The sequence below is a fragment of the Folsomia candida genome, unplaced genomic scaffold (genome assembly GCF_002217175.1).
Source record: "Folsomia candida strain VU population unplaced genomic scaffold, ASM221717v1 Fcan01_Sc016, whole genome shotgun sequence".
NCBI lineage: Eukaryota > Metazoa > Arthropoda > Collembola > Entomobryomorpha > Isotomidae > Folsomia > Folsomia candida.
This window is the reverse complement of record NW_019091208.1, coordinates 236,483-262,352: the sequence shown is the minus strand read 5'-3', so window position 1 is coordinate 262,352 and position 25,870 is coordinate 236,483. Positions and strand designations below refer to the sequence as shown.

General features: G+C 36.5%; 2 protein-coding genes across 6 annotated transcripts; both read right to left on the bottom strand.

Moving 5' to 3' along the window:
* Positions 1-5,959: 5,959 nt before the first annotated feature.
* On the bottom strand, positions 5,960-11,762 carry LOC118437823. Its single transcript, XM_035857213.1, has 4 exons — positions 11,617-11,762; positions 10,942-11,078; positions 8,010-8,659; positions 5,960-7,414 (listed from the first exon to the last, which is right to left on the bottom strand). Exons 1-3 carry the CDS (start codon positions 11,621-11,623, stop codon positions 8,126-8,128), a joined length of 678 nt encoding a protein of 225 aa, XP_035713106.1. The 5' UTR covers positions 11,624-11,762; the 3' UTR covers positions 5,960-7,414; positions 8,010-8,125.
* Positions 11,763-12,178: 416 nt separating this feature from the next.
* LOC118437786 lies at positions 12,179-24,239 on the bottom strand. 5 transcript variants are annotated; one of them, XM_035857152.1, is made up of 6 exons: positions 23,976-24,239; positions 18,017-18,618; positions 17,672-17,919; positions 14,968-15,324; positions 14,330-14,604; positions 12,179-13,728 (listed from the first exon to the last, which is right to left on the bottom strand). In XM_035857152.1, exons 3-6 carry the CDS (start codon positions 17,699-17,701, stop codon positions 12,990-12,992), a joined length of 1,401 nt encoding a protein of 466 aa, XP_035713045.1. In that variant the 5' UTR covers positions 17,702-17,919; positions 18,017-18,618; positions 23,976-24,239; the 3' UTR covers positions 12,179-12,989. The 5 variants fall into 5 exon arrangements, with proteins under 5 accessions (XP_035713045.1, XP_035713047.1, XP_035713046.1 ...); XM_035857154.1 differs by lacking the exon at positions 23,976-24,239 and adding an exon at positions 15,388-15,464 and having other exon boundaries at positions 18,017-20,417; XM_035857153.1 differs by lacking the exon at positions 23,976-24,239 and having other exon boundaries at positions 17,686-17,919; positions 18,017-20,417.
* Between the last annotated feature and the right edge of the window lie 1,631 nt (positions 24,240-25,870).

Sequence of the window (25,870 nt, the reverse complement as noted above, 5' to 3'; positions counted from 1 at the left end):
TCGATTTCCATTAAAAACCATGGACGCTTGGTTAGAAATTGTACGACGAACAACCAACAGATTAATAACGGATAAGTTTGTTTTCTTTCTTGGTAACCAAACCAGCAACGTTTCTAGTGCGGAGGAATTACTACCAATCTATCAAAAATATTTCGTTTGCGACATTTATGATTACTATTTTAACGCGAGTATTGAACTAAGATGGAAGCAATTAGCCAGCATCGATTTTAAGGTTATAGGGGATTGCAAGCTCTCAATGGCAAGAGAGACAAGTTAGGCAATTAACGAAGAAATTTTAGGACACTTAGGTTATAATAGGATTAGGGGACTATCACTTATGCAATGGTTACAAACCCTCTCACCTCGAAACTATGATGTAAAGATCAACTACCAATATTTTGTAATTGCATTATTTGTTCCAAACACAACATTTAACAGTAGGTGGTGGGACCCAATCTACTATTCCAGTGAACCAACTGTTATAGCCAATTATGAAGATGACCTCGACAGTAGTTACTCAGCTTTGGATCGACAAGGGTTTACTTTCCTAACATGTTCCGGTTCTAGCATCGCAAGCTACAACTTTCAAGCTTACGTTTCCATGTATGATGAAATATCATGGAGTTTAGCCTTTATACCTTGTGTTCTATCTTCAACTGTTCTGTGGTTAGGTTTAAATCTAACATTATCGAATGAAACAAGATGGCAGAGAGGTAATTGGGATTGGCCGTACAGAGTTTTGTTAGAACAAGGTATAGAGAATGTGTGTGCACAACCTGATCGGAAGGGTTTACAACGTATTGCGATAAGAATTATGTTAGGGGTGTGGTTCGTAATGGGAGTCATACTAAGTAATGGATATAGAGGGAATAATATTTATGAGTTGACATCCCCGCTCAAAATCTCAGGCCCCACTACAATATCTGAGCTGATGAAATCCGAAATTAAAATTTACTCGAGATTGAGTTCAAAAGAAGAGTCTAACATTCAATATAGTTTAAAAAGCTATTGTTCAAATGGTGACTTCAATTTTCTCCGTAATCCCTCATCATCTGCGTGGAATGAAGATATTTTTCAAACTTATCAAAATAAGAGCTTGTTACCAAGATGTACAGGTCAGTTACGAGCTGATATGATATTTGGCGACGATATAGAGCGATATGTAGCGTTCCGGAATATGCTGGAAACTGTAACGAATTCAGGCCCTTACCAAGTTACTCCAGGCAGCCCCTGCGTCTCTATATCAAAAAGACATTATGATAAGTTCCAGTACCTAACTTTTGACAGCTCGTGGTCTACTTATGACAATACAAGCTTTTCGCGTTCAGTCCGTATAACCGAACTTGGCATCAGATTAAAGTTAAAGCTTTATGAATTGTGCGTGACCCAAATCGGGGACAACATTACATCCAAAGAAATGAACATAGCTTTTAAGCTAACCAAATATCTCCGAGTTCTACCATCATTTCAGGTATCGACACCGCTCTTATCCATCTTGAGTGCAATAGAAGGGTGCAATGAGACAAGTTTCATGGGCTGGGATAGCGAAGTTAGACAAATAAGAACGCTATATAATAAGAGATACCCAGAGAAACAAATCTTTACCGGGACGGATCCCGTTTTTACTAATAGTGTTCGGTTTGCGATACGTGGATTTTGGGGACGTCCAGCAATTTTAAGAATGTTTGGCTTAATTGAATCCGGACTGGCTTCAAAATGGAGGGAGATCCACGAGTTTAATCAGGTTTTGAAGATACACTCGAGTGAGAGAAATAAATCTCGTGTCTACAACAAAGCGAGAGTCAAGACCTTGGCGATCAGTGATAATATTGTTACTGTCTTCTATCTGCTCCTAATTTGCATTGGAGTTCCCATGGTTTCTTTCTTGATGGAAGTTGTAGTTATGAATAGAAGGGCTATGTGGTTCCAATCGAGACGGATACTAAAAATGTGTGTAATTAAATTCAGAAATTGTAGAAAAAATGCATGTTCAAAATTTTGTCCAATTACGAGCCCAGCCACAAGGACACTACGTCAACAATGAATTAAATACGTTTGCATATAAATATATCGCCACCCAAAAATATACACGTAAGTTTGTATTTAGTGTGAAACGCACGATAAATACATATATTTGTCTTGCTTATAATATTAATATTTTCTAAATGTTTTGTATTTTATTCAGGGTGTAATAAATACGTATGAAATTAATAAAATTCGAATAAACCATTCCCCAAATGCGTGTAGTTTAATCCCAGCGAGTTATAAAATTAAGTCACGTATGTATGCATCGGAGTTTAACTGGATCAGCATTACAGAATATTTGGACCACGATGATGACTTTTTTTACTGGGCGGCCATGATAAGTGACACCGTATAGGAAAGGACTGTTGAGCGGTAATTAATTTTCCAACTTCTTTTAACCAAATAAGGGCTGGCGCCTAACAGTATCCGAAAACCCAGGTTCGGCGACGCCCTAAATTTTCGATACATGTAGGATTTCCTCGCGAGACATTTTCTCCTCATAATTGCCAACGAAGAGTCAAAGTCCTCATGTATTTGGGCAGCAATGTCAACAATTTGCGTGGTAATCGTCCGCACAAGAAGTGCAACGTATGGTAGAAAAAGGTATACCGAGACTGGAAAAATACCATACGTTACAACCGTCGCATAGTTGAATATAACCTGTAAGAAGGGGCAAATATTTACTTATTTATGTATGAATTTTACACGATTTTTCTAATTTTTATGGTTCATAGAATGGTTCCCGATTTAAAAAATGGGCATTTATGAAGTGGCGTCAGCCGCGTTATGTTACCATTTACTATAGTCAAAAGCATTTTTCGCCATTGTTTCTCAAATTTTTAATTCTTGATAGTGGGGTCAATCCGAATACCCCCCCCCCCCACAGACACACGGCACGAGGGGGTATGGTCCAGAATTAAATTTAACTTCAATTTTTTTTCATTGACGCCTTCATTTTAAAAGAAATGTCACCTCGAATTCCAAACCGATGTTTTTTTTACCTTCGATCAACCCATCGTGAAGGTCAAGATCAAGAATTTAAGGGTTTGGTTTCATTTTAAACATAAAATTAGGCGACTATTTCAGAAATTTCGACGCAGAACTACTTGATTACCCTGTGCGTTTTCGAGGTCAATATTTCCAAACGCCTGACGCCACTTTTAAATAAAAACTGTTAAAAATTATTGTTAAACGAACCTTAAAAAGTCTTTGCTGTGATGTTCGTCTGACACGAATTATTTCCAATTTACCTCGGTAACGAAACCCACAATCATTGTTAGACTGAGCATAATTGTGGTTGGTCCTCTCCGGAAGGTGTATAAAATTGCGATCTGTCTGTAAAAGTAGAGTCCCCCGAGGTTGCTTCGTTTCGCGATGTTGGTCCACATGAAGGTCTCCCTTTGTCCCAAATTAATTGCGAATAAAACCAAACAAATCAATAGGGCGATTAGTCGACACACTTCGACGCATGAGACGACAAAAAGAACGGTTCGGACAAGCATGTTGGTCAGATTGTTGGGGTCCAACTGCATCTCGAACATTGAGTAGTACATCGGGTCCAAGTTGAAAGGTATGCAAAATAGGGTAAAGGTGAGGGGAAGCTGGGCGTAGAAATGTACAACCAGCTTGGCAAATTTGATGAGCCTGGTGCTTATGTGAACACCGTTTTCTTGTTTGGGACGAACTGATAAAGTAGAAATTAAGTTTCAATTAAACTTACTTATGTAAAGACATAAATTTCAAGATAAAAATTTACCCTTCGATAGTTGTCGAAACATGCAAAATGATCGCTCGATTTCCCCCTCGGTGTAACTTTTCCAGAACAAAATTACGACCATAAATAATGCAAAATCCCCTAGTAACACTACCAACATGACGAGATACGCAATCATAACACCGTCCGACGCAAAGTAGTCTTCGAAATGAGGAGAAAGTTGTAATTTATTGTGTAAAGATCGCAGGAAAACTACAATTCCGGGGAATAGTGTGGTCACCAAAAAAATGCCAGTTTTTACCAAGGATTTGTAATCTCTGGAAAAATGAAAATCTAGAAGGAGCCTACCCTTAATGGGATCCCAGTGGAAGGGGAATTTCCCAAAGAGAAACGACTTTTCCATTATTTCCGAGTAGACGAGGAAAGCACCAAAAAATTCGGAAATTTCTGGTTCGGGGTTGGCCATATTTTGTAAAAGTGTATTAATATCTGTTTTTCTGATGAAATTTAAAATTATTTGCAATACAGACAAGGTCCGAAGTTTGTGAGTTATCGGTTCCCCTGGCCATATGGAACCAATGCGGTCTAAATAAACCGTCGTAAACGCACATATGGAAGTAGCTTCAGACTACTTCATCCCAACCACTCCCACGACATCACGAAAACATTCAATTTCACTTAATTTTATCTAGACATTCAATTTTTGTAAAAATCTCATTTTGCCCCGACCACACCCCCATATAGGTATTTAATCAAATATTACAGAAGTTTAATAAGTAAACGATGTATGTATATTCTGGTAGCAAAGCATATTTATTACTGTAACGCGATATATTACTGTGCAACTCCTACAGTTATGCAACAACAATACTTATCTAATCTCGCAAGTTTAAAATAATATTTTTAACACAACGTATTTTTTGAGAGGGATGGGAATGTCATAATTTTTTTACCTTGATAGGAAGCCAATGAGTTTAAAGTTGATAAAAATATAAATTTGCTGTCAACCACCCAAAGTTCGTAAACATGTAAATTTACCTATTTGAGGTTTATAATCATAGAGAAGTTTAAGGTGGTATAGTATGCGGGTTTTGAGTTTGAATTGTTGAGTCTCAACTTTCCCTTCTTCCATATATTGAAATGGCGATTTTGAAACCTGATCATTTCCGTGAGTTTTTTACAATATGAAGATTTTAATGCACCTAAAAATCGATAATTTTTAGGTTTACAAAGTTAGGCTGGTGTGAGGTTGATTTTTTTTTCTTCCATGAGAAAATAAATATAAAATAGACGAAAAATAATCAGTAAAACTTAAATATTTTCCCATGGAAGAAAAAAATCAACCTCACACCAGCCTAACTTTGTAAACCTAACAATTATCGATTTTTAGGTGCATTAAAATCTTCATATTGTAAAAAACTCACGGAAATGATCAGGTTTCAAAATCGCCATTTGAATATATGGAGGAAGGGAAAGTTGAGACTCAACAATTCAAACTCAAAACCCGCATACTATACCACCTTAAGTTAGTAACAATATACTTACATAAGTTACTAACTTAACGAAATTCAAAATTACTGAGTCGCCCTCTTACATAAATATATTACATCATAAATTAGGTACTTGAATATAATTTACGATATTGATACGATTGTCGAATTGCATATTATGGAGGTCAAGGTTTTAAACATTTTAACAAAAACAAATTTATTCTCGATAAATTGATGAATAATGAACTGTTGTTTTTCTGGGGAATTACATAAAAATTTTAACCCTTTCAAAGCGCAGAATTTATCTTACAATTTTGGACGAACGATTTTTAGTCGGGAAGTTGAATAGCGTTTTTTGTCCTAATTTCGATGAGTTCCAAGTTTTCGTGAGGCTTAGAAACTTGGTAAATATAGAGTGGAAAATCATTGATAAATCAAAAATTGAAATTAAAAATTGGAAACGAATCTACGAAACAAGGTTGTTGTCCAGAATTTTAAAATTAATTTATTGTAGCCAGAAATTATTAACAGAGTGTTGATCTTGTCGAGGGGTGTGATTCCCCAAAAGTGGTAACAATTCCGGAATTGTAGAGTTAATTCTCGTTTTTGTTACCTGATTTATTACCGTTTTGTTATATGCAGAATGCAGAATCGGAGTGGACGTGCAGGAATTTCAATTTTAGAAAATAAATTTCGCCATTTTCTCGCAATAATTAAAATTTGTGTAAGTATGTAAATCTGGTCATTTAATTTATAAATTGTGTTTCATACAGAGTTTTATTGTGAAATTCAACAAATATATAAACTTGTAAACCAACCAATAAAAATTCCAACAATTCTCAAAAACCAATACGCCTGATGAAGCTAAAATAACAGCGAAAACGGTCATATGTACATATGTATAATTGGTGAATTAAGCAATTCAACATCGGATAAGTTAAAAGCGAAATTTTGTAGATTTAAGCCATTTGTAAGAAAATTGGCAAATTTTTGCATCATTTTTTTGCGTATTGGTGATTTGCTTGAAATTTCAGACGTTTATGTACATAACTGCTCGTATATTTATTCTTTCAATAGTTACCAATCCATCGTTTATATAAGTTTCCTTGCACTTTTCTCCCTAAAAATTGTAAAACCAATAAAAACACTTGACACATTAGCAAAATTAATTTCTAATTAAATAATTTTTTTTAAATATGTTACAATCTGAATTTAAGATTCATAACAAATACTGAAATGAAAAATTGCTAAATTAGACCACACTTACTTCTCAGTTCCGAAAAATCGACACTCTTAAAAATAATGTTAGACAAATAAAATTTACTAAAAGTTGAGTAAAAAGATGGATGGAGTTGAACCAAATTATTGGTTCTACTCAAAAATATCAGCGTTAAAAACTGTCCAAATTTTACCAAAAACCCATTTCCTTTTTTGTCATGGATCTCGTTTTGCGTTTCCCGAACTTCCGGTTTTGATTATTTTTACTCTTTTGTTTCTGAATGTGTCCCTTCTTTACCAAATAACTTCTCAATTCCTGCATGAAAAGGTTGTCCGCATTCGGAAACAGGTTCAAAATTCGGGCAAACCTGGCATCAATTTTCCCCTCGTCCCGTTCCCTAAACATGTCGATAAAACTTCCCGGTAAAACTTCCCGATAAAAGTTCCCGATTCGGGAATCCCGATAATATTAAGATATTTCTTCCCGTCCGAAATGTCGAGTCAGGTCAGGCTTGCGCAAATTTTTTTCCCTGGGGGAAAGAAGGACTGGAAATAGCGCGTCCAATTGCCCTCCCACGGTGTGAACTGTAACTCTTCCAGCTTCGGAAAGGTTTCTGAATAGTCTAAAATTTCCGAATCGAAAAGAACACCATGGTCGTCATGCGAATCGAATCCCTTCAAGATGTTTAATCGTTTGAGGTTAGGAAAACTTGGAAATTTCCAGGGTTCACTGCCCTCCCGTAATTGGGCCAGGCCGAGGTCGAGATATTCTAGAGTGTGGCGATTTCTGGAGAGGACGGCATACAAAGAGGAGGAGACGTCGGTATCGTGACCGTTTTTCCAGTCTTGGCTGTCAGGGTCGAAGGCTTCCTCGATGTGGAGGTAATTAAGGGGCTGGGTCAAGTTGAGTAAGGCGGCACACATGGAGCCAGACATGCCACGCATGACCCACAATTTGGACAAGAATCTAAAAAACAGAAGGAAAAGATTGCTGTGGAATTATATTTAGTAACAAAACTTTGACGGTTATGCATGTATTAACCTAATTATGACCAAATTCGTGGTTCAACAAAAATCAATGCATCTCAAAACTGGGACAATTTGTTTGGTATTTTGTTGAAAAAATATTCTTTATTTGATATTTTTCTTGCAAAGTTTTGGAATTTGTCTGAGGGGAGGGGGAGGTTCATAAATTATGCAAGGAAAAATTGGGATATTCTCTTCCTAGCTCCCTCTCTTTACTATGTGTCACATAATGTCATGCAATCGGTGGATCTTTAAATCTCCCCCCCCCACCGCCCGCCCCTTCACTCCTTGTGTGACATAATTCATGAACGGCCCCTGATTCTAGGCAGGTTCATTATACGTTTCGTCGTCAAAAATTTAAGAAATTTAAAACTGTTTGTAAGATATAACATTTTTGGTAAAAAATAATGCAAATTTAACCAATTCTTTGCCACCACACATATCCCTTAAAAGACATCAGTATCAGACTAGAATTAATTCCTAGTCCGAAAAGTATGGTCACCGTGAGGTTAATATTTATCAAAAGTGTAACCTACCTTGGAGATGAACCCCCCTTCACAAACAGAACCGGCAGCATGTCCGCATCAACCCTGAGTTCTTCAATGTTTGGAAAAGCGGCCAAAAATTGTGGCACCTTAACCTTCCCGAGATATCAATTTACCGGGGAAAATGGCAGATCCAACCGCTTAACTTTGTTGAACACCTTCCCCTCACAAAATCCTGTACGAAATCCTTGGAGATCGTCCCCTTTTTTCTTTATCATGTCTTCTTCAATATGCAGACCTAACTCGACTTGGACCAAGTTGGAACACGAGAGGAGAACAATTTCCAAAAATTGGGACATCTTGACCGAGGTAATTTTCGCAGTTATCCCGAGTTTTCGAGGGAACAGGTAATTCGTGAAAAACTTGGCATCACTGACATAATCTGGATCTCTAAGCCAGCGGTAATTAACCATGGAGTGGTTTCCCATCTCAAGGTGGACATGGTGAAGCCGTCCGAAGGAGGCCATGTCGCTTTGGAACTTGTCATTTCGAGCGAAGTCTGATTCCCAAAAGTTACAGGTAAGGTTAATAACACTTTTTTTCTTGAGGATCGGTTTGGCCGCGATGTTCCAGTCGTGGCAGACGAGGCGACAGTTTTTCACGTCGCGGAGACCCAGCCAGGAACAGATGGAGGAAATTACCTGGAAGTTATCGATTAAATTATGTAGGGAACGTTCTCAAAATACGTAAAAAAACGACGAATAGAAGGGAGGGGCAAAAAATTCGAAAAATTTGTCTTACGAACTTTATGAACGTTTTTGCATAATTAAATATCAGTGATTATCAAAATACCTTATCAAAATTGAGTATTTTGAGCATACTTACTGTTAATAATAAACTCTGTGCGGTGGCAAAAAGGAGATGGGCGATCCATAAAAAGGTCACCCAGATACCACGTAACAAAAAAATTAGTACCTTAATCCAGCGAGAGTTTGGGTTTATCGAGCTGGGAATTGAAAGTTGACAACATGTCCCATGTGTGTGTCAATTTTTTTAAACTCAATCACCACAAACAATGCAGAAAATTAGGGATTTCGGTGGAACTAGATTTAGGACTTGCGGAGGAAACAAGGTTATTTGGTTGGGAGCGCGGAGGGCTACACGAAATATTATTTAACACCAGTTTATTTCTATTTGGACGTAAAAGTCATTCAATTTTGTCCAAGTTGTACGTCAAAATAAAAATAAACTGGTGTTAAATAATATTTTATTATTGTAGCCCTGCGCGGCGCGATCGCCAAATCACGCCTCTTCTCCTCCGCTACCCCGAAATCTAGTTCCACAGAAATCCCTTGTTTTCTGCATTGTTTGTGGTGATCGAGTTTAAAAAAAATTGGCACACTTACATATGTATGGTACACCTTGTCAACTTTCAATTCCCAGCGCAATAAACCCAATCCCTCATTAAATTCGACTAAATCGTTATCAACTTATTATGCACACAAGCAAACAAAAGTATTCAAATTAATCAGTTTCACCCTTAATAACAGGTCACAAAGGTGAAGTATCGAAAAATTTTATAGGAAAAATAATTTTCTATTATTTTTTTCTAAATACTGACAAAGTTTAAAAGTTTTTTTGTTACGTGCTGTGTGGGTGACCTTTTCATGGATCGCCCATCTCCTTTTTGCCACCGCACAGAGTTTATTATTAACAGTACACCCATAAAAGGACGAAAATCTACGTCGAAAAAGCAACAGTCGTACGAAAACTGAGTTTCACAAGAAATGAAATTTTTATCCGTGTCGAAATACATTCTTTTTCAACATTTTTAGCAATATTTTACAGGGGTGGGACAGAAGAAGGAGCCATTTGAATTTTAGGGGTGGCGTGTGATGCACAGTCGCGGCATTTTCAAAATTTGCATATGTCATACCCAGATAGTTAACGAAAATTTAGCACTATTCAGATTTTCCCTACGGTTAAAAATGCCCCTGCAGCACCCCCCAGAGTGCGAGGCACGCATAAAAGTGTTTTCCAAAGACATACTGAGCCAGAGAGCGATTGTTAGAAAATTTGCTGCAAATGGATTTATCGTCGATCGAAAGTACGTTTCTAATGTACTTAAAAACGTTGGAATCAAGCGGAGGGAAAAAGCGGTTAGAGCTCCACCCCCACGGAAAGGATACCCAAGATCCGCTTGAACCAAAAAGTTTATCCGGAAAATCAATTTTTCGCCAAAACGGTAAATCCACCAACTAAAAGTTGCATGGCGAAAATGTTAAACGTTAGTAGGAGAACATTTCTAGAGTCATTCACAATGACCTACAGCAAGTGACTGGTAGGAAATCCCGAGATCATGCTCTCATCCCAACTTATTTCTCACAAAATATCAGCCTACACGAAGGATTTTAAAAAAAGTTTGGGTATAACAATTATTCCTACTATAGAAACTCTCGTTAGTTCCTCTGATATCAATCCGATGTTTTTTTTTGGATTCGAGTACTTAAAACAGAGCCTTCTTGAAAGGAAAACGCGTGCGTTTTGATGCACTTTGGAAAAGTGTTCAGGACGAGTGGTGCAGAATCACTCTGAAAATTGTGTCAAAGGTCATGACTGGTTGGAAAAAGCGACTGAGGCTCGTCAGATAAACTAAAGGGCTTCACACTGAACCAATTACCAAACTTCACAAACGAATAATAAGGCCGGAATAAATTTAGGCAAAGTGGCTCCTTCTTCTGTCCCACCCCTCTGTAACACTTGTGAGAAGTTAACTTCATGACAAAACTAGTATTTTCGTATAAGTGCTGCGTTTTCGATGTGCATATCTAGATTTTCGACTTTCTGTGGGTGTAACACGGGCCCTTTTGAAGATCGATGATCAAAATGTGTTTTATATTTTGACGAATATATATCTGACAAATATCAAGTTAGAAAAACTTGTCCGATTTTGCTGTATTTACAGTATGTGATTTGATCTTACATCTGCGTTAAGGGTGGGAAGATTTTGGAGACCATGTGGGTTTGGTTTTTTGATGAATTTCCGCTTTTGTGGCATATTTTTATTTAAAATCCGGTTTAGTGAGTTTTCCGTGTGGTTTTTGGTTCGTCTATTTGTATCTGAAAATTACATAAAATACACAGTGAGTAGAGGAATTGAATCGTTATGACAAGTTCGAATAGCAAAATAACATTGCGAAACATTTGTCGTAAAGACACCTTTCGCAAAGTATTACACAACTTTTCGAATTGATTGACTATGTAAATATCATTATCAGTGGTAATTTTTGTGGTAATTTACCACAAAATTTGCCAAAGTGAACTAAAAATATGAGCTTTACATACTCTCTAAAAGTTTTTTACGGACGCAAAGCATGATCAGAAAGTTTAGGAACCAATTTAAATGAAAATTTCAATATTGTACCGTTTTAAACCCAATAATTCTCACGGCACTAAACATTCTGACTAAATTCCAAAAATCAGAGGATAAATACCTTGTTTAATTGATTATTACATATATTCACATTTTTTCAAATTGAAAAAAATGTGTACGTTAAAATTAAACGTTTTAACGATTGATGTATTTTAGGCAAAATTTGAAAAAATTACAATGGACCTAATTTTTAAAGAAATAAATGTTTCTGTACAATTAACTTACGGAACATATATCCTGCCCAGTTTATGCAGCTGGTTGTGTTGTTATTCTTTTATTGTGATGACGATAATGAAACAAATCGTTCCGTAATTTTTTCAAATATTTTTTTTAAATATTGACTTTTACCGATGCAAGTGTGAAGTGTGGAACAAAACGTGTTGTTGATGCTTGCCGTGGTGGTGAAAAACTACAACGGAGAAAGTGAACAAAGTATTTTTCATGCAAATGTGTATTCACGCATATATAAATACACTGGATACATATGAATTTTTCATGAAAACTCTAAAATTTATTTTGTGTGTTGAGTTCCCATTTTTCCATGAAGATGTCCCAGGTTGTAGTTTTGGTTAAGTGAGGGCAATACATAGGCAATTTTCTTTATAGTCAAACGCGTCGAATGCAAGAATATATATTTTTGCTAAAATCGCTGAAATATGTAACCAAAAAATATTTATGTTTATAAAATATATATATTTTTGACAAAATAGTCGACACATGTAAAAACATATTAATGTGTATGCAAATTTTTTTTTACCAAGAGAATTGAATTACAATAAAATAAGAGTCATTTTTCCATTTGCACTTTACATATGAGACGCCCTTTATTTAATTCCTCGCTAGAAATTGTTAATGTATTTACCATAAATAATTGTTTGCATATAAATACGTATCTAGACAATAATTCGCGTTTCACTTTAAAATTGCTGAATAGACAAAAACAATTGAAATTTTTAACAAAGAACAACAAGAAAAGGTTTGAGTTACTAAATAACTAAAAATGTTAATACATACATTAGAATTGATTAAAATGCATTAATCAAATTAATTTCGAATCTGTTTTTTATACAGGTAACAAACAATCTTAATTCGAAATTTGTAAAATTTATTTCAGTCAATATTAACGCTAATTGTAAGCTTTTCACTAACTTTTCAGTCCTGTAAGTCTATAGTAGAAGCAACTCTAAAGTAAAAGCAACTCTTAAAAAGCGAACCATGCAAAATGTTACCTCAATAAAGAGTAAAGGTAATAATTGAATAGGGATGCAAACCATGTTCAAGCCAGATATTTTTTTGACTAGGTTACTTTGAAAGAACAACACTTTAGAGAAACAATAATTGAATGCGGTTCTTGACCAGATGCGAAAAAATAATTATAAGCGCCGTAAGTTCGCGAAAACGCTGGGTCAGCTCTAAAAACTGTGCTAATCTTGACTACATAAATCAATTTTTGGTGCCTCAAGAACTTCCGGTTTTGATTATTGTTACTCCAAAATAATGTTACATAAACAGATAAAATTTATTAAAGGTTGAGTAAAAAGGGGGACGTAGTCGAACCTAATTATTGGTTCCGTTGGTTTCACTCACAAAAATCAGCGCTACAAACTGTAAAAATTATACGAAGAACCCATCTTCTTTTTCGTCATCGCTCTCGTTTGGCTCCCGAACTTCCGGTTTCGATTATTGTTACTCCTTGGTTTCAGAATGTGTCCCTTCTTTACTAAATAACTTTTCAATTCCTGCATGAAAAGGTTGTCCGCATTTGGAAACAAATTTAGAATTCGGACAAATCTGGCGTTAATTTTTCCCTGGTCCCGTTCTCTAAACATCTCAATAAAATTGGCGTGTTCCTTCCCGTCCGAAATGTGGAGTCGTGTCACGCTTGCGCAAATGTGTTTCCCCGCTGGAAAGAAGGACTGGAAATAGGGCGTCCAATCGCCCTCCCATGGAGAGAACTGCAACTCCTCCAGCTTCGGAAATGTTTCTGAATAGTTTAAAATTTCCGAATCGAAACGAACAGCATGGTTGTCATTCGAATAGAATCCCTTCATGACGTTTAATCGTTTGAGGTTAGGAAAACTTGGAAATTTCCAGGTTTCAGAGTCTTCCCGCAGTTCGGCCAGGCCGAGGTCGAGATATTCCAAGGTGTGGCAGTTTTTAGAGAGGACGGCGTACAAAGAGGGCGAGATGTCGGTGTCGTGACCAGGTTTCCAATGGTGTACGGATGGATCGAAGGCTTCCTCGATGTGGAGGTGCTTAAGGGGCTGGGTTAAATGCAGTATGGCGTTACACTTGTAGCCCGACATGCCACCAGTGATCCACAACTTGGACAAGAATCTGGCAAAAAAGGGGTAGATATGTTAAATTAAAATTTTACCATTTTTAAACCTCATTTTGACCTCTTGGTATTGGAATGAAACTCTATTTAGTTTCTTTTCATAATCTTGTAGTAAAACGATTTCCACCTAGTCCCCTGGATTCATTCGTACATATGTAAGCTGTCGCCGCAGCTTTTAGACCTATGTACCTATTCTATTGACTACGCATCACGTTATGTAAGTCTGAAAGCTGGGGCGTAAGTGTATGAATCCTTATTGCAAGGAGGCGATGAAATCTGGTAGTACTGGATTTTATGGCAAAGAGAACGTTTGACGTTTTTAAACTTGTCCTTAAGAGAGAAAAAAATCCGTCGTGTATCGAAAAAATCAGTATTTTTATCCCCGACCTTAGGAATGAGACGATACAAACTTGATTTTTTGTTTTTGTAAAAAAAATCAAGAAATAGGAAACAATGTGTAAAATTTTACGTTTGTGTTTTAAGTACATGATAGAAATTTAAGTAATTGGTTGGTATCACCAATCTGTAGTTATGACATCAATAATTAATTTCTAGAGAACTTGGTCAAGGTGAGGTTAATATTGAAGATATGTAACCTACCTTGGGGATGAACCCCCCTCCACAAACAGAACTGGCAGGAGGTCGGAATCAACCCGGAGTTCTGTAATGTTCGGAAAAGCGGCCACAATTTGTGGCACCTTAACCTTCCCGAGTGACCAATTTACCCTGGAAAATGGCAGGTCCAGCCTTTTCACTCTGGGAAATTCCGCCCCGTTGAAAAATTCTCTTAAAGGATCGTCCCCTCTAATTAAATCGTCATCGACATCCAGACCTAACTCGACTTGGACCAAGTTGGAAGACGAATTGAGGAGGATCTGTTCAAAAAAGGATTTATTCATTCAAAATTAATTCAATTTAAAAATTTAGAAAAATTATTCATAAATTATTTATTTAAATCTTCAATATTTGGAGATAGGAATATATTCATCATAAATTTCTATTAATTTATCATTCTATCATTTCTAAAAAAAATATGAGCAATGAAAAATGAATAACGAAGAAAAGTATTCATTCATTCTTCATGAAATAAATAAATACTTATTTAGTACCCATTTATTAAAAAATCTTGAAACATTATTTGCTCATAAATTTATTGAGTAATGAATGAATAATTTATGACAAAATTCTTTCTCAATTAATGAATGAAAATGAACAGGTAGGAATTAAGGGGCACTCACCTTTTCCAAAAATTGGACCATTAACACCGAACTAATCTCTGCAGTTATCCCGAGTTTTTGAGGGGACAGGAATTTCGTGAAAAAGTTGACATTGCTAAGTTCATTTGTACTCGTCAAGCCGTGAAGTCTGGAGTACTTGGAGACCTCAATGTGGACATGGTGGGGCTGTCCGAAGGAGGCCATACGTCTTCGGAACCTCTCATTTCGAGCGATATCTGATTCGTAAAATTTACTGGAAAGGTTAATAACACTTTTCTGCTTGAGGATCGGTTTGGCCGCGATGTTCCAGTCGTGGGAGACGAGGCGACAGTTTTTCACGTCTTTGACACGCAGCCAGGAACAGATGGATGAAATCACCTGGAAATTAGGCATAATAAAAATATATAATTGCGTATTTTGTCAAAATATGCTATTGAATACCATATTTTAACGGTGCTCAAAATTTGAGCACCGTTCTTTGATTTCTAAGGCTGTTACACCCACAAAAACACGAGATCCTACGTGGAGAAGGCAGAAATGGTGTGTACGGTGTCCGGTCAGTTTGGTAAATGTTTAAAAAATATACAGATAAAATAAAATAGCAGCCAAATTTACTAACGCCGACGCAGATTTTGGATTCCGCTTGAGATATGGTACAGATTTGAAAAAAAATTGTATTACAGTGTCGGACAGATCTCTACGTCCACATAGTCGCGTCAATTTCATTTTCAAATTGTCACTGAACTACTGAACCAATTTTCATCATTGATATATCTAATTCTCACAAATTTAACGTAATTTCATAAAACATATGAGTTATTTCTGAAAATTCTGGGAAAACTGAGAATCATAGTGCAGAGCGAGAGAGGATGAAATTTGAGCGGACAAAAGTCTACGTCCACTTCACTTTAATTGTCAACAACAAAAATCTCTCCAATTTATAAAATCAGGTAACTTAATAAATCTATCAATAACATATGCCGCATTAATTTTTAAATAATTTTCTTCCAGAAAAATATGATGGCGTCGACACGCAAGGAAATTCCTATCGCTATTCGAGATCTTGTCATTCAGGACTGGAAGGGTGGACAAAAAGGGGGGCTGTCGCAGAGACAAATAGGGACCAAGTATAAATTAGCAAGGACAACCATCCAGACAATCATTAAGAACTTTAGAGCTAATGGTTCAGTCCAAAACAAGGTCAGAAGTGGTCGAAAACCGATTTTGGCTCACCGAGAAGTACGCCACGTGCTCAACAAAGTCAACGTTACACCCTCACTTAGTGCTCCAAAGCTATCTACCGAGATCAAGGAGATGTTCGACAAACAAGTTAGTCCTAGGACCATCCAAAGAACACTGAACAAGGGAAATTTGAAATCCCACAGAGCAGTCCGGAACCCTCTTATTGTACCGAGGAATGCAACCAAACGAGTGAAGTTTGCCAGAGACCACATTTCCAAGCCACAAACATTCTGGGACAGTATTTTATGGACTGACGAGTCAAAGTTCAATGTCTTTGGGTCAGATGGGCGTCGTAGAGTGTGGAGATATCCAAAAGAAGCATTGAATCCAAAAAATCTCAACCCCACAGTTAAGCACGGCGGCGGGTCGGTAATGGTGTGGGGATGCATGGCTTCAAGTGGGGCAGGAAAAATGGAATTTGTTGACGGAATTATGGACCAATACAAGTACCAGGGAATACTTGACCGTAATATCAAGGAATCTGTTCGAAAACTTGGACTTGGACGACGATTTGTCTTCCAACAAGACAACGATCCGAAACACTCTGCCAAGTCCACCATGGAATACTTCAAGAAAAAAAAATTTCGAAGCTAGAATGGCCTCCCCAATCTCCAGACTTGAATCCCATTGAGCATCTGTGGGACCACATTGAAAGAGAAATAAGAAAACAATCTTTTTCAGGAATTCCGGGCCTAAAATCCAGAATTCTTGAAGTTTGGGAAACCATTTCTGAAGATGTGACCAAGAATTTGGTAAACTCTATGACTCGACGCCTTGAATCCGTCCTTAAAGCGAACGGAGGCCCAACCAAATATTAAAAATTAATTGTTATAACATTCCTTATAAATTACAGTATGTTTTCTCTGACTGGACGTTGACTTTTGTCCATCCAATTGTTTTCATTTTGAATTAAAATACATCTCTGGCCTAAAATAAATTTTTTAGCGGAAAACTAATAATGTGCTATGAAATTACGTTAAATTTGTGAGAATTTGATATATCAATGATGAAAATTGGTTCAGTAGTTCAGTGACAATTTGAAAATGAAATTGACGCGACTATGTGGACGTAGACATCTGTCCGACACTGTACAATTAATTGAACTTTTGTACACGGAGTTAATCGACACAAGGTGTATGTATGAGTGTAATTGATTTGGCTGCTAAATATTTTATATTTTTAATTGTCATTTTTTCAACATTTACCTAATTGACCGTAATAAATTATCCATGCGCCAAATTGTACATATTTACACTCTAAATAGGGGTTGTGCTAAATTTGCCCAAGGTTGAGTGAAAAAGAGGATGACACAACCATTGAGTAAAATTTATCCAACCGTTTAATACATTTTACCCATCAGGTAGTTAAATTTTGCACAGGTTGGGTAAATTTTACTCAATTGTTGTGTCATCCTATTTTTCACTCAACCTTGGGTGAATTTAGCAAAACTGCTATTTAGAGTGTATACCAAATAATCCCGTACCAAATTGACCATACCAAACTGACCGCACATCCATACATGCGCAAATTGGAGTTTTGTGAAGAAATATAATTTTTAGCGTTGTTGAAATTATTTCAACATTAGGGAACGTCCACATATTACGTCATAATTTTAGTGGGTGGCTTAGGCCTTCCTATCTTTCCCATGTTAGAATCCTCTATCCCTTCATGTTTACGTTGGGTGGGTGGGTGGTAAAATCGAGAATTTTTGATGACGTAATACAGAAGGATCTATAATACAAATCATTATTCCGTAAGCTTGCATGATACTGGAACATAGATTGTGGAGTGGAGGGTACCGACATATATAAAACATTAATGTGCGTACCACATTTGTGTAAAAGTTCAGATCAGATATGACAGATCAAATATTGGATAATAGTAGATGGTTGTTTCAACATTATAACCTGGTAACGGATTAAAGACAAGATTACATAATGCAAAGAAGCATTGCAAGTTTACGCCAAAGACAATTTTCCATGTGATATTTCTGACTGGAGTGATAATTTGACCAAGTATAGTCTCAACAGATCACAATTATGACACAAAAAGTACGCCGCATGGAATAGAATTTAGGCACTAATATTACAATAATAATTTGCAATTAACCTAATATGTAACAATTTGCATTGCTTAAAATTTGCATAAATACTATAAGAATTCATTTTTACAATTTAACTATACAACATCAACAAATTGATAAGATTTTGTAAAGTCGAATTAATACACCTTTACTAATTACATTACTATTATTTGAAAATAAAGAGATTGAGCGAGTGAAGAGAGAGAAGAGAATATGGCTGTAAAATTGAACGACAATGATTAAAACCAAATTCGGAAATTGTCATGCAAAAATGATAAATTAATAAATAAGATAACTTATCCAGCCACCAATTTCTACCAATTTGTATAAGCGGCTAAGCAGAGAAACTGAAATTTAAAAGAAAATATTAATTTTCTTAAATAAAAACAATGATATCGCAGGGTGTCGTCTTGTTTTATAAAATACCAGAAGAACTGAAAATAGAATAAAATTAAGAATTCCAATGGAAAATTAAGAATTGAACTCGGTGTTAATTTTTTAGGCTTATTAGAATTTGCCCGATTTAATTAAATCCACAGATTACAACCTTGACACCAGTTGAATACCTGACATAACTTAAGCATGTAATGTACCGTAGAACCCTGTGTAACACTTTAAAGAGATTGCTGCGGTCATAATCCATGTCATTCTGTTTGCACATGATTATCTTACTTATTTTGCGCCGTGTTTTACTTCGTTCTTAATTCAAAAGCATAATGGTCAGGATAATAATATGTTCATAAAAAATTATAATTTCCTACCATATGCGATATTTATGTAGATGCGACTTACGTAACGAAATATTTTCCTGCCAATTTTCAAGTTTTAGTTTAAAGTCACAATAATTTTCTTCCCATGATTCATACTTTAATTTTTTAAATATTTTGCATGTCCGACGAAGGTGACGTGAGTCCGCCCATTGTGAAGATAGTGACGAAAATAATAAAATCCATGCCTGGATGAGGTGCATTATTTTTTGAGTATTTCCAACGTTGCTCTTAAAATCGTAGGATGAAAATGATACGCCAGTATTAAGTAAAATATTCAATTAACTTAATTCATGGTGACCTTATAATGTGAACTGAACCAAATTCATTTTTAAATTTATATACATATGCTCCATGAGATGACCATGATACCTTTATTTTTCTGGGCAACTTATTTAAAAAAATTTCTTGGCAAAAAATTGAACCAAATATTACTAGTGACCTTATCCATCCATTGTGCATTTTTATACAACTTTCTGATAGGCACTTGTTAGACGAAAAGCTTCATTTACTCGGTTTACGCTGCTAACCAACTTTACGAAAATTTACAAAGTTTACGAAGATGGAAGTGATCACAATATTCTTAAGTATCGATAGGGATATAAAAGGACATAGTTTTCATGAATTGTGATAAATAAGTATGTATGTAATTAGTTATTAAGGCAACAGCAAGACACGTGTCCCATTTCTGGAGCCATCATAATACACCTTGCTTCAAGTGATAACTATTGAGTCGGGATTTTGCAATACTTTTGTCAAACCCGTTTTGTCAAACTCTTATAATATAAAGAAATAATTTAAAATGGTGCAGATTTTGATTTTGTTTGTATGCAGTAAGGTGGTCAGCCCCACTGAATAAAACAGTGACCTTTATCCAAAGTATTCCTTTGACCGAAGAATACTTTTGATACGGATCCATTTTAAGTTATTAATCGAGTATGAGTGAAATCTCAATCTTTCTAAGTATTCAGGTGTTTCATGAAAATCTTAACAACGACAACGAGATAAGAAATATGCTGAAAATGCTTCTTTTTTTTGCTTATGGCGTATTATCTAGTAAATTTGCAATAATGAGAGGAATGTTTCATACACAATTTCCTTATCAATTGTGAATCCTTACGAAACCCATCAGACAAGAGATACTGAAGCGACCAGTTCCCTTCTGATTTTCCTGGCGCGACCAGGTCAACCTCGCCTCCCTTTTATAGGCGGAATCAAAATTTCATCTGCAGGAATTAAGCCCATTTTTCTTAGGCATTTTTCATTCTCAATTTACAATATGCATTTCAATGTGTATTTAAAGAACGTCCGGGAATGAATGGGAATGCGCGCTCTAGCGAGTATATTGACAAATCAATAAACCCGCGAACTATAATAATTTAAATTTCTGAAAGCCCACTTCATTAGGGTCAATTTGGTATATCACTCTTAAATTTCAAAAATGGATAAGGGTAGAAGAAGCTTGTTTGAAAGGGAGCTGTTAGCAAAACGAGTGATGGAGTTCTACAACACGACAGCCAACCGAGACTCCAAGGTGACCTGGAACTTTTTTAAGCAGGAAGGAATTCCAAGTTCAAATGTGTATTCCTACATAAAAAAGTTCAAGGATTCCGAAAATGTGCAATTCAAGAAGCCAGCTGGTCGTCCGGCGAAGCTAGCGACCACTCGAGTGAAAAATAGAATTGAAAAAATTTTCAAAACCAAGCCATCAACGTCAGTAGCTGTAGCTGCCAGGAAAGTCAAAATTTCCAAAAGCTACCTGGGGGAAATTAAGGTCCATAAATTAGGAATCAAAGCAAGGACCAAAAAACCTGCACCAAATTACAAGCCCGTACAAGAAAGTCGGATCAAGGATTGCTGTCAAAAATTGTTGAAGAAAATGCGTGGAAAAGTAGTGATCCTGGATGACGAAACGTATGTTCCGGTTGACCCTTCAAATCTTCCAGGGCGTCATTTTTTTCATAGCTCGGATCCCTCTGAAGTGGCTTATGAAGAAAAAGTACGAAAAAAAGACAAATTTCCAAAGAAATATTGCATTTGGCAATGCATCTCCAGTCACGGACATGTATCAGACCCGGTAGTTCTCGAAGGGAATATCAATCAAGATATTTATCTGAAAAATTGCGTCAAGGCTGGATTGGAAGCATTTATTAATAGGTTTCACAAAAATGATAAAGTTTTGTTTTGGCCTGACCTCGCCACTTGTCACTATGCAAAGAAAGTGACCGAGTACCTCAGAAAGAAAAATATTGATTTCGTACCAAAAGATATCAACCCACCTAATGTACCCCAACTCCGCCCAATCGAAAAGTTCTGGGCACGTTCTAAGTCAGTATACTCCCGGCTTCAAGATGTGCCTGACACCTTTCGAAAATTCAAAGGACGATGGAAGAAAATCACCTCGGAAGTGGCAAAAACTTCGGGAAAAAATTTAAAGAAAATCGAACTAGTCGCCAACGGGGGTGTGGCGGCCTTAGCTATTAATTAAATTATGTAGGTACGTATTTGGTATTATACATATGCAAAAAGTTTAAAATTCCGATAACCCATTGTGATTTTATGACCACATTTTCCGACCATTCCCATTCATTCCCGGACGTTCTTTACATTGTACCATCTACAGTGTACAATTCTCGTATTTCCTTTAAGTTGACCACGTCTGGCCGAAGTCACGTCTGACTTAAACTCTGCTTCCTCCTAATCTATTGCAGCTCTCACACAACTGCAACTGATTCTCGTCCCTTTTTTATATTATTTTTCCATTTTATTATGCTTGCATATCGTCACCAATATATGCATGAATAATCAAAATCTCTCATTCAAAAATGGTGACCGGAGAAAGTGGCTTTTCACTTTTTTTCATTTACTTATTTTTATCGTTTTGTTATGCAGAAATTATCTAGTTTATATTATCCAAATTTCAGCAGATTCTAATTAGCAGAAAATATGGTGCGTGCACCCCACACGACCTTACATAGATTATGAAATGCATTCAAACGTATGAACCCAATTCTTTTTTTTCAAATTTTCATTATTGCCAATTGCTAAATTTCCGATTATTTTGTTCCTACTTTTTATGGCGATTCCCCTTTTGTTAATTAATTTTACGCCAGTTAAACCAAATGATGATGCGAAGAAATTGCGATTTTATGTAATTAAAACTACGGTGCTGCCTTGGTGTATGAATGATATGTGTACGGGAGAAAGTAATCATATAAAAAACCCGTCTCCTATGCACACCAGAAGTTTACGACCGTGGCTGAAAAGTATATTGTCGACATACTTCTTAAATATTAAAGTTTTCGTTCGTGTGATGAGGGACGTTATGCATTAGGATAGAGCTAAGCCAAGATTATGTGTTGTAAGTAATTTTGAGTCCTATAAAAAATGCGTCCATCTCAACCACGATTTGTGGGAAAATGAGAATCAGTACGGCCTAGGCATAGCGTACAAAATGCAGTTACAGTGTCACTGCCACACTGCATGCATGAACATTATTAACCCCGAGACTAATACCTGTATGTATGTACCTAAGTGGAACGATAAGAACGACAAATCCTTGCCAACTTTACTCATCTTTTGTTTAGTGCAAGGAAGAAACGAGTGAGTGATAATTTCTGGGGATAAAAATAAAATCCACTTTCGTCGGTTTATGACGTTGTCGGATCCCGGATCACGTTCCACTTTGTAACCTACTGGTACATTACAAATCTACATATACCTATTTATTTCGTCTGACGTTTTTTCGTATCGGTGCTAGTATTGAGTGATTGCTAATTCTAAATTTATCAGCCTACCAAAGTTTACAGAAAAATTCATGAGGTAATTCCTTTTCTGGACATGGACAAAAATAAATTTGGCAGAACATCTGCTAACCTCCGGAACTAAATACATGCACTACCTCGTAACAATAGAAATTGCCAAGGTGACCTCAAGAAATTTTAAGAACAGAATTTGCGAATAACGTATTATTTAGGGTGGCATACTGGTGATCTATTTTTGTGTGTGCTGTGAAGGTTGTGATGCATTTCTTGGCTGAGATTTACGTCAAAGATGGGTTAAATGTTGGTTTCTTGCTGCTCGAAAGTCGAATTGCTTATGCAGGGAAAACGGCTCATATATTTTTAACTTGCCACATTCAGTTTTATTTTTGGGTATAGAGATGCACCCGGCCATACATCGAATATTTATCTACTAATATCTATTTACTGCGTTAAAAATTTATTCTCGCATGACTTGGAAATATGACCCGTACATACGTATTGATATGATTTCCTGAAGTTTTTAATAAATTATTAGCATAAATTCCTAAAAATGGGGCGGATGAGATATGTAGTCTAATTTTAAATAAGACAATGAATTATGAGATTACAAAATTTTGCTGAACTTTTCAGAAATTTCCGTGTACACCTATATATGCATGATAAAATTAGCCAATAAATTGTATCCCAAATTTAAGATAGTTAAAGCTGAATACCTAACCGTGCTCTGCTCATTTTAATGCAGTAAAAGTTAGTAACACACTTGGTTATGCATTATTATGCAATATTACTCGAGTTAGTTAACCACACAAAAAAATACGGGGCGACAATGAAGGCAAATATTTTTCCGAATAAGCTACCAATCCGCCCAAGGTGAGTTAGCTGCAGCTGACCGGTAGGGCAGTACTATCGAACTCTCCACCAGGACCAGAACAACCTCCTCCTCTTCACAGGATAAAATTAAAAATGAGCTAGTTCCTGCCAATCGAACCGGCATGAAAAGCGAGACTATCGTCCCCAATTCCGCCAGTACTATTTTTCAGAACTGCTCGTATTACCGAATAATGCAAACTTCTCACCTGTACATATCGAATATTATCTAACCGAATTTTGAGGCAATTATTTATTGTTACGTGTTAAGGAAATTTAAGGAAATATGAATTTTAATACCCGAACCTTAGGTAGAGTTCCCCACCACAGTAGACACGTCGCGCCAAGAATCCGAGTTCCAGGCGAGGTCCGGAGGAAACTACGCCCTTGGGCATGTCCCCTCCGGAAGGCTCGCCGAAGGTTGAGCCCCCATGTTACGCGATAGTCGACGGTGGTGGGTGGAGAATTAAGGGATTCGGGTATTCTTCTTTGTAATATTCCTTTATTTCCATTCCACTTATTGACTACTTATCCTAACTTAACCAGAACTAACTAATACCGTGGTCCACACCACACTTATCCTAAATCAATACTAATCTCCACTTTCGTCTCCGTCTCTCTCTTTCTCGTCGTCGTATCAGCCTAATTATAGATCCTTGTATGTCCCACATACTCGGATCCTTCCGCGTAACAATGTGTATCAAAAAATGCATATTTCTGTTGGCATAATCGCCGAAATATGTGATAATAAATATTGATATGAATCAAAACCTCAAAATATGTAATATCTGTGAAAACATTTTTTTGAATGTATGTATGACCTATGCATTACCACAGGCAAGATACCAAAGTCTCAATTCAATCGGGTTGTTATTGAAAACGTTTAAAATATGTATATATATATATACGTACATACATCGCCGGACTCTGATGATCATGAAGGGGCTTAATACCTAATGAATTAATCTATACTCTCAATAATTTTTTGGCAATATTGTTACCGGCGGAGATACTATGCAGTTCTACCGCGTGGTAACACCATAGTAACAAATTGTCTTCTGTGGGTAAGAAATTGCTTCCCGTATCGGTAATATTTTTATTACCTGAGCGTTGACATTGGGGGCGGAGCAGGATTTAGCCTCTGTATATATGTTACCCTTCGGTGATAAATTATTACCCGAGCGGTAGAGTTGCATAGTACCTCCGCCGGTAACAATATCATCAAAAAATTATTGAGAGTGTACATATGTATGTTGGCAACGTTCAGACCAGTAGTATAACAACTGCCACATCCTCATACTCATTGCTTTCACGTGGACAAGTGTGCATGTACATGATTATTGAATTTTTGGTGAGATTAAGGAATAAGGATTAATGTTATTCCGGGATTTTATGTATTAATCCAGAATGGAACAAGCAATCAACTTTGCAGAGATTAAGGATTAACTCATAATGCTCTTGATTCAACAGTCTTGAATTCGGGATTAAGGCATAGTTAATTCAGATCTCAATAATTTTTTGATCATATTGTTACCGGCGGAGGTACTATGCAACTCTACCGCTGGGGTAATAATTTATCACCGAAGGGTAACTTATATACAGAGGCTAAATCCTGCTCTTCCCCCAATGTCATCGCTCAGGTAATAAAAATATTACCGAGAAAGGAGGCAATTTCTTACCCACAGAAGACAATTTGTTACTTTAGTGTTACCAAGCGGTAGAACTGCATAGTATCTCCGCCGGTAACAATATTGCCAAAAAATTATTGAGTGTACTTCTTAGTAACGGATTAATTAACCATATATACATACTGAGCCCACTGTAGCTGTACTTAGCGCTTATCTTTTCAACCGATGGAGATAATGAAAATCGGATAAATTCATTGGATTCCTCATGCGATTGTGCATAAGAAACACCAATCAATTTGTAACTGCTTGCAAAGCACACCAGCAGGGAAAACATTGAAAGGACGTGGGTGGCGATAATTTTTTACTAAAAAAATGGGGAGCGAAATGGTTAATTTGAAAAGTGTGACAAGAATCGAACGTGCACTTTAATTTAGTCCAACTGACTATAAAAACGCTAATGGGGACCGCATCGACTAAGAACAGTCGCAAAAGAATTTTTTTAAAACCTCTAATGACCACACCCATCGTCAAGGAGCTGAAGTCTAGAATCCGAAGAAATTCACGAAATTCCAA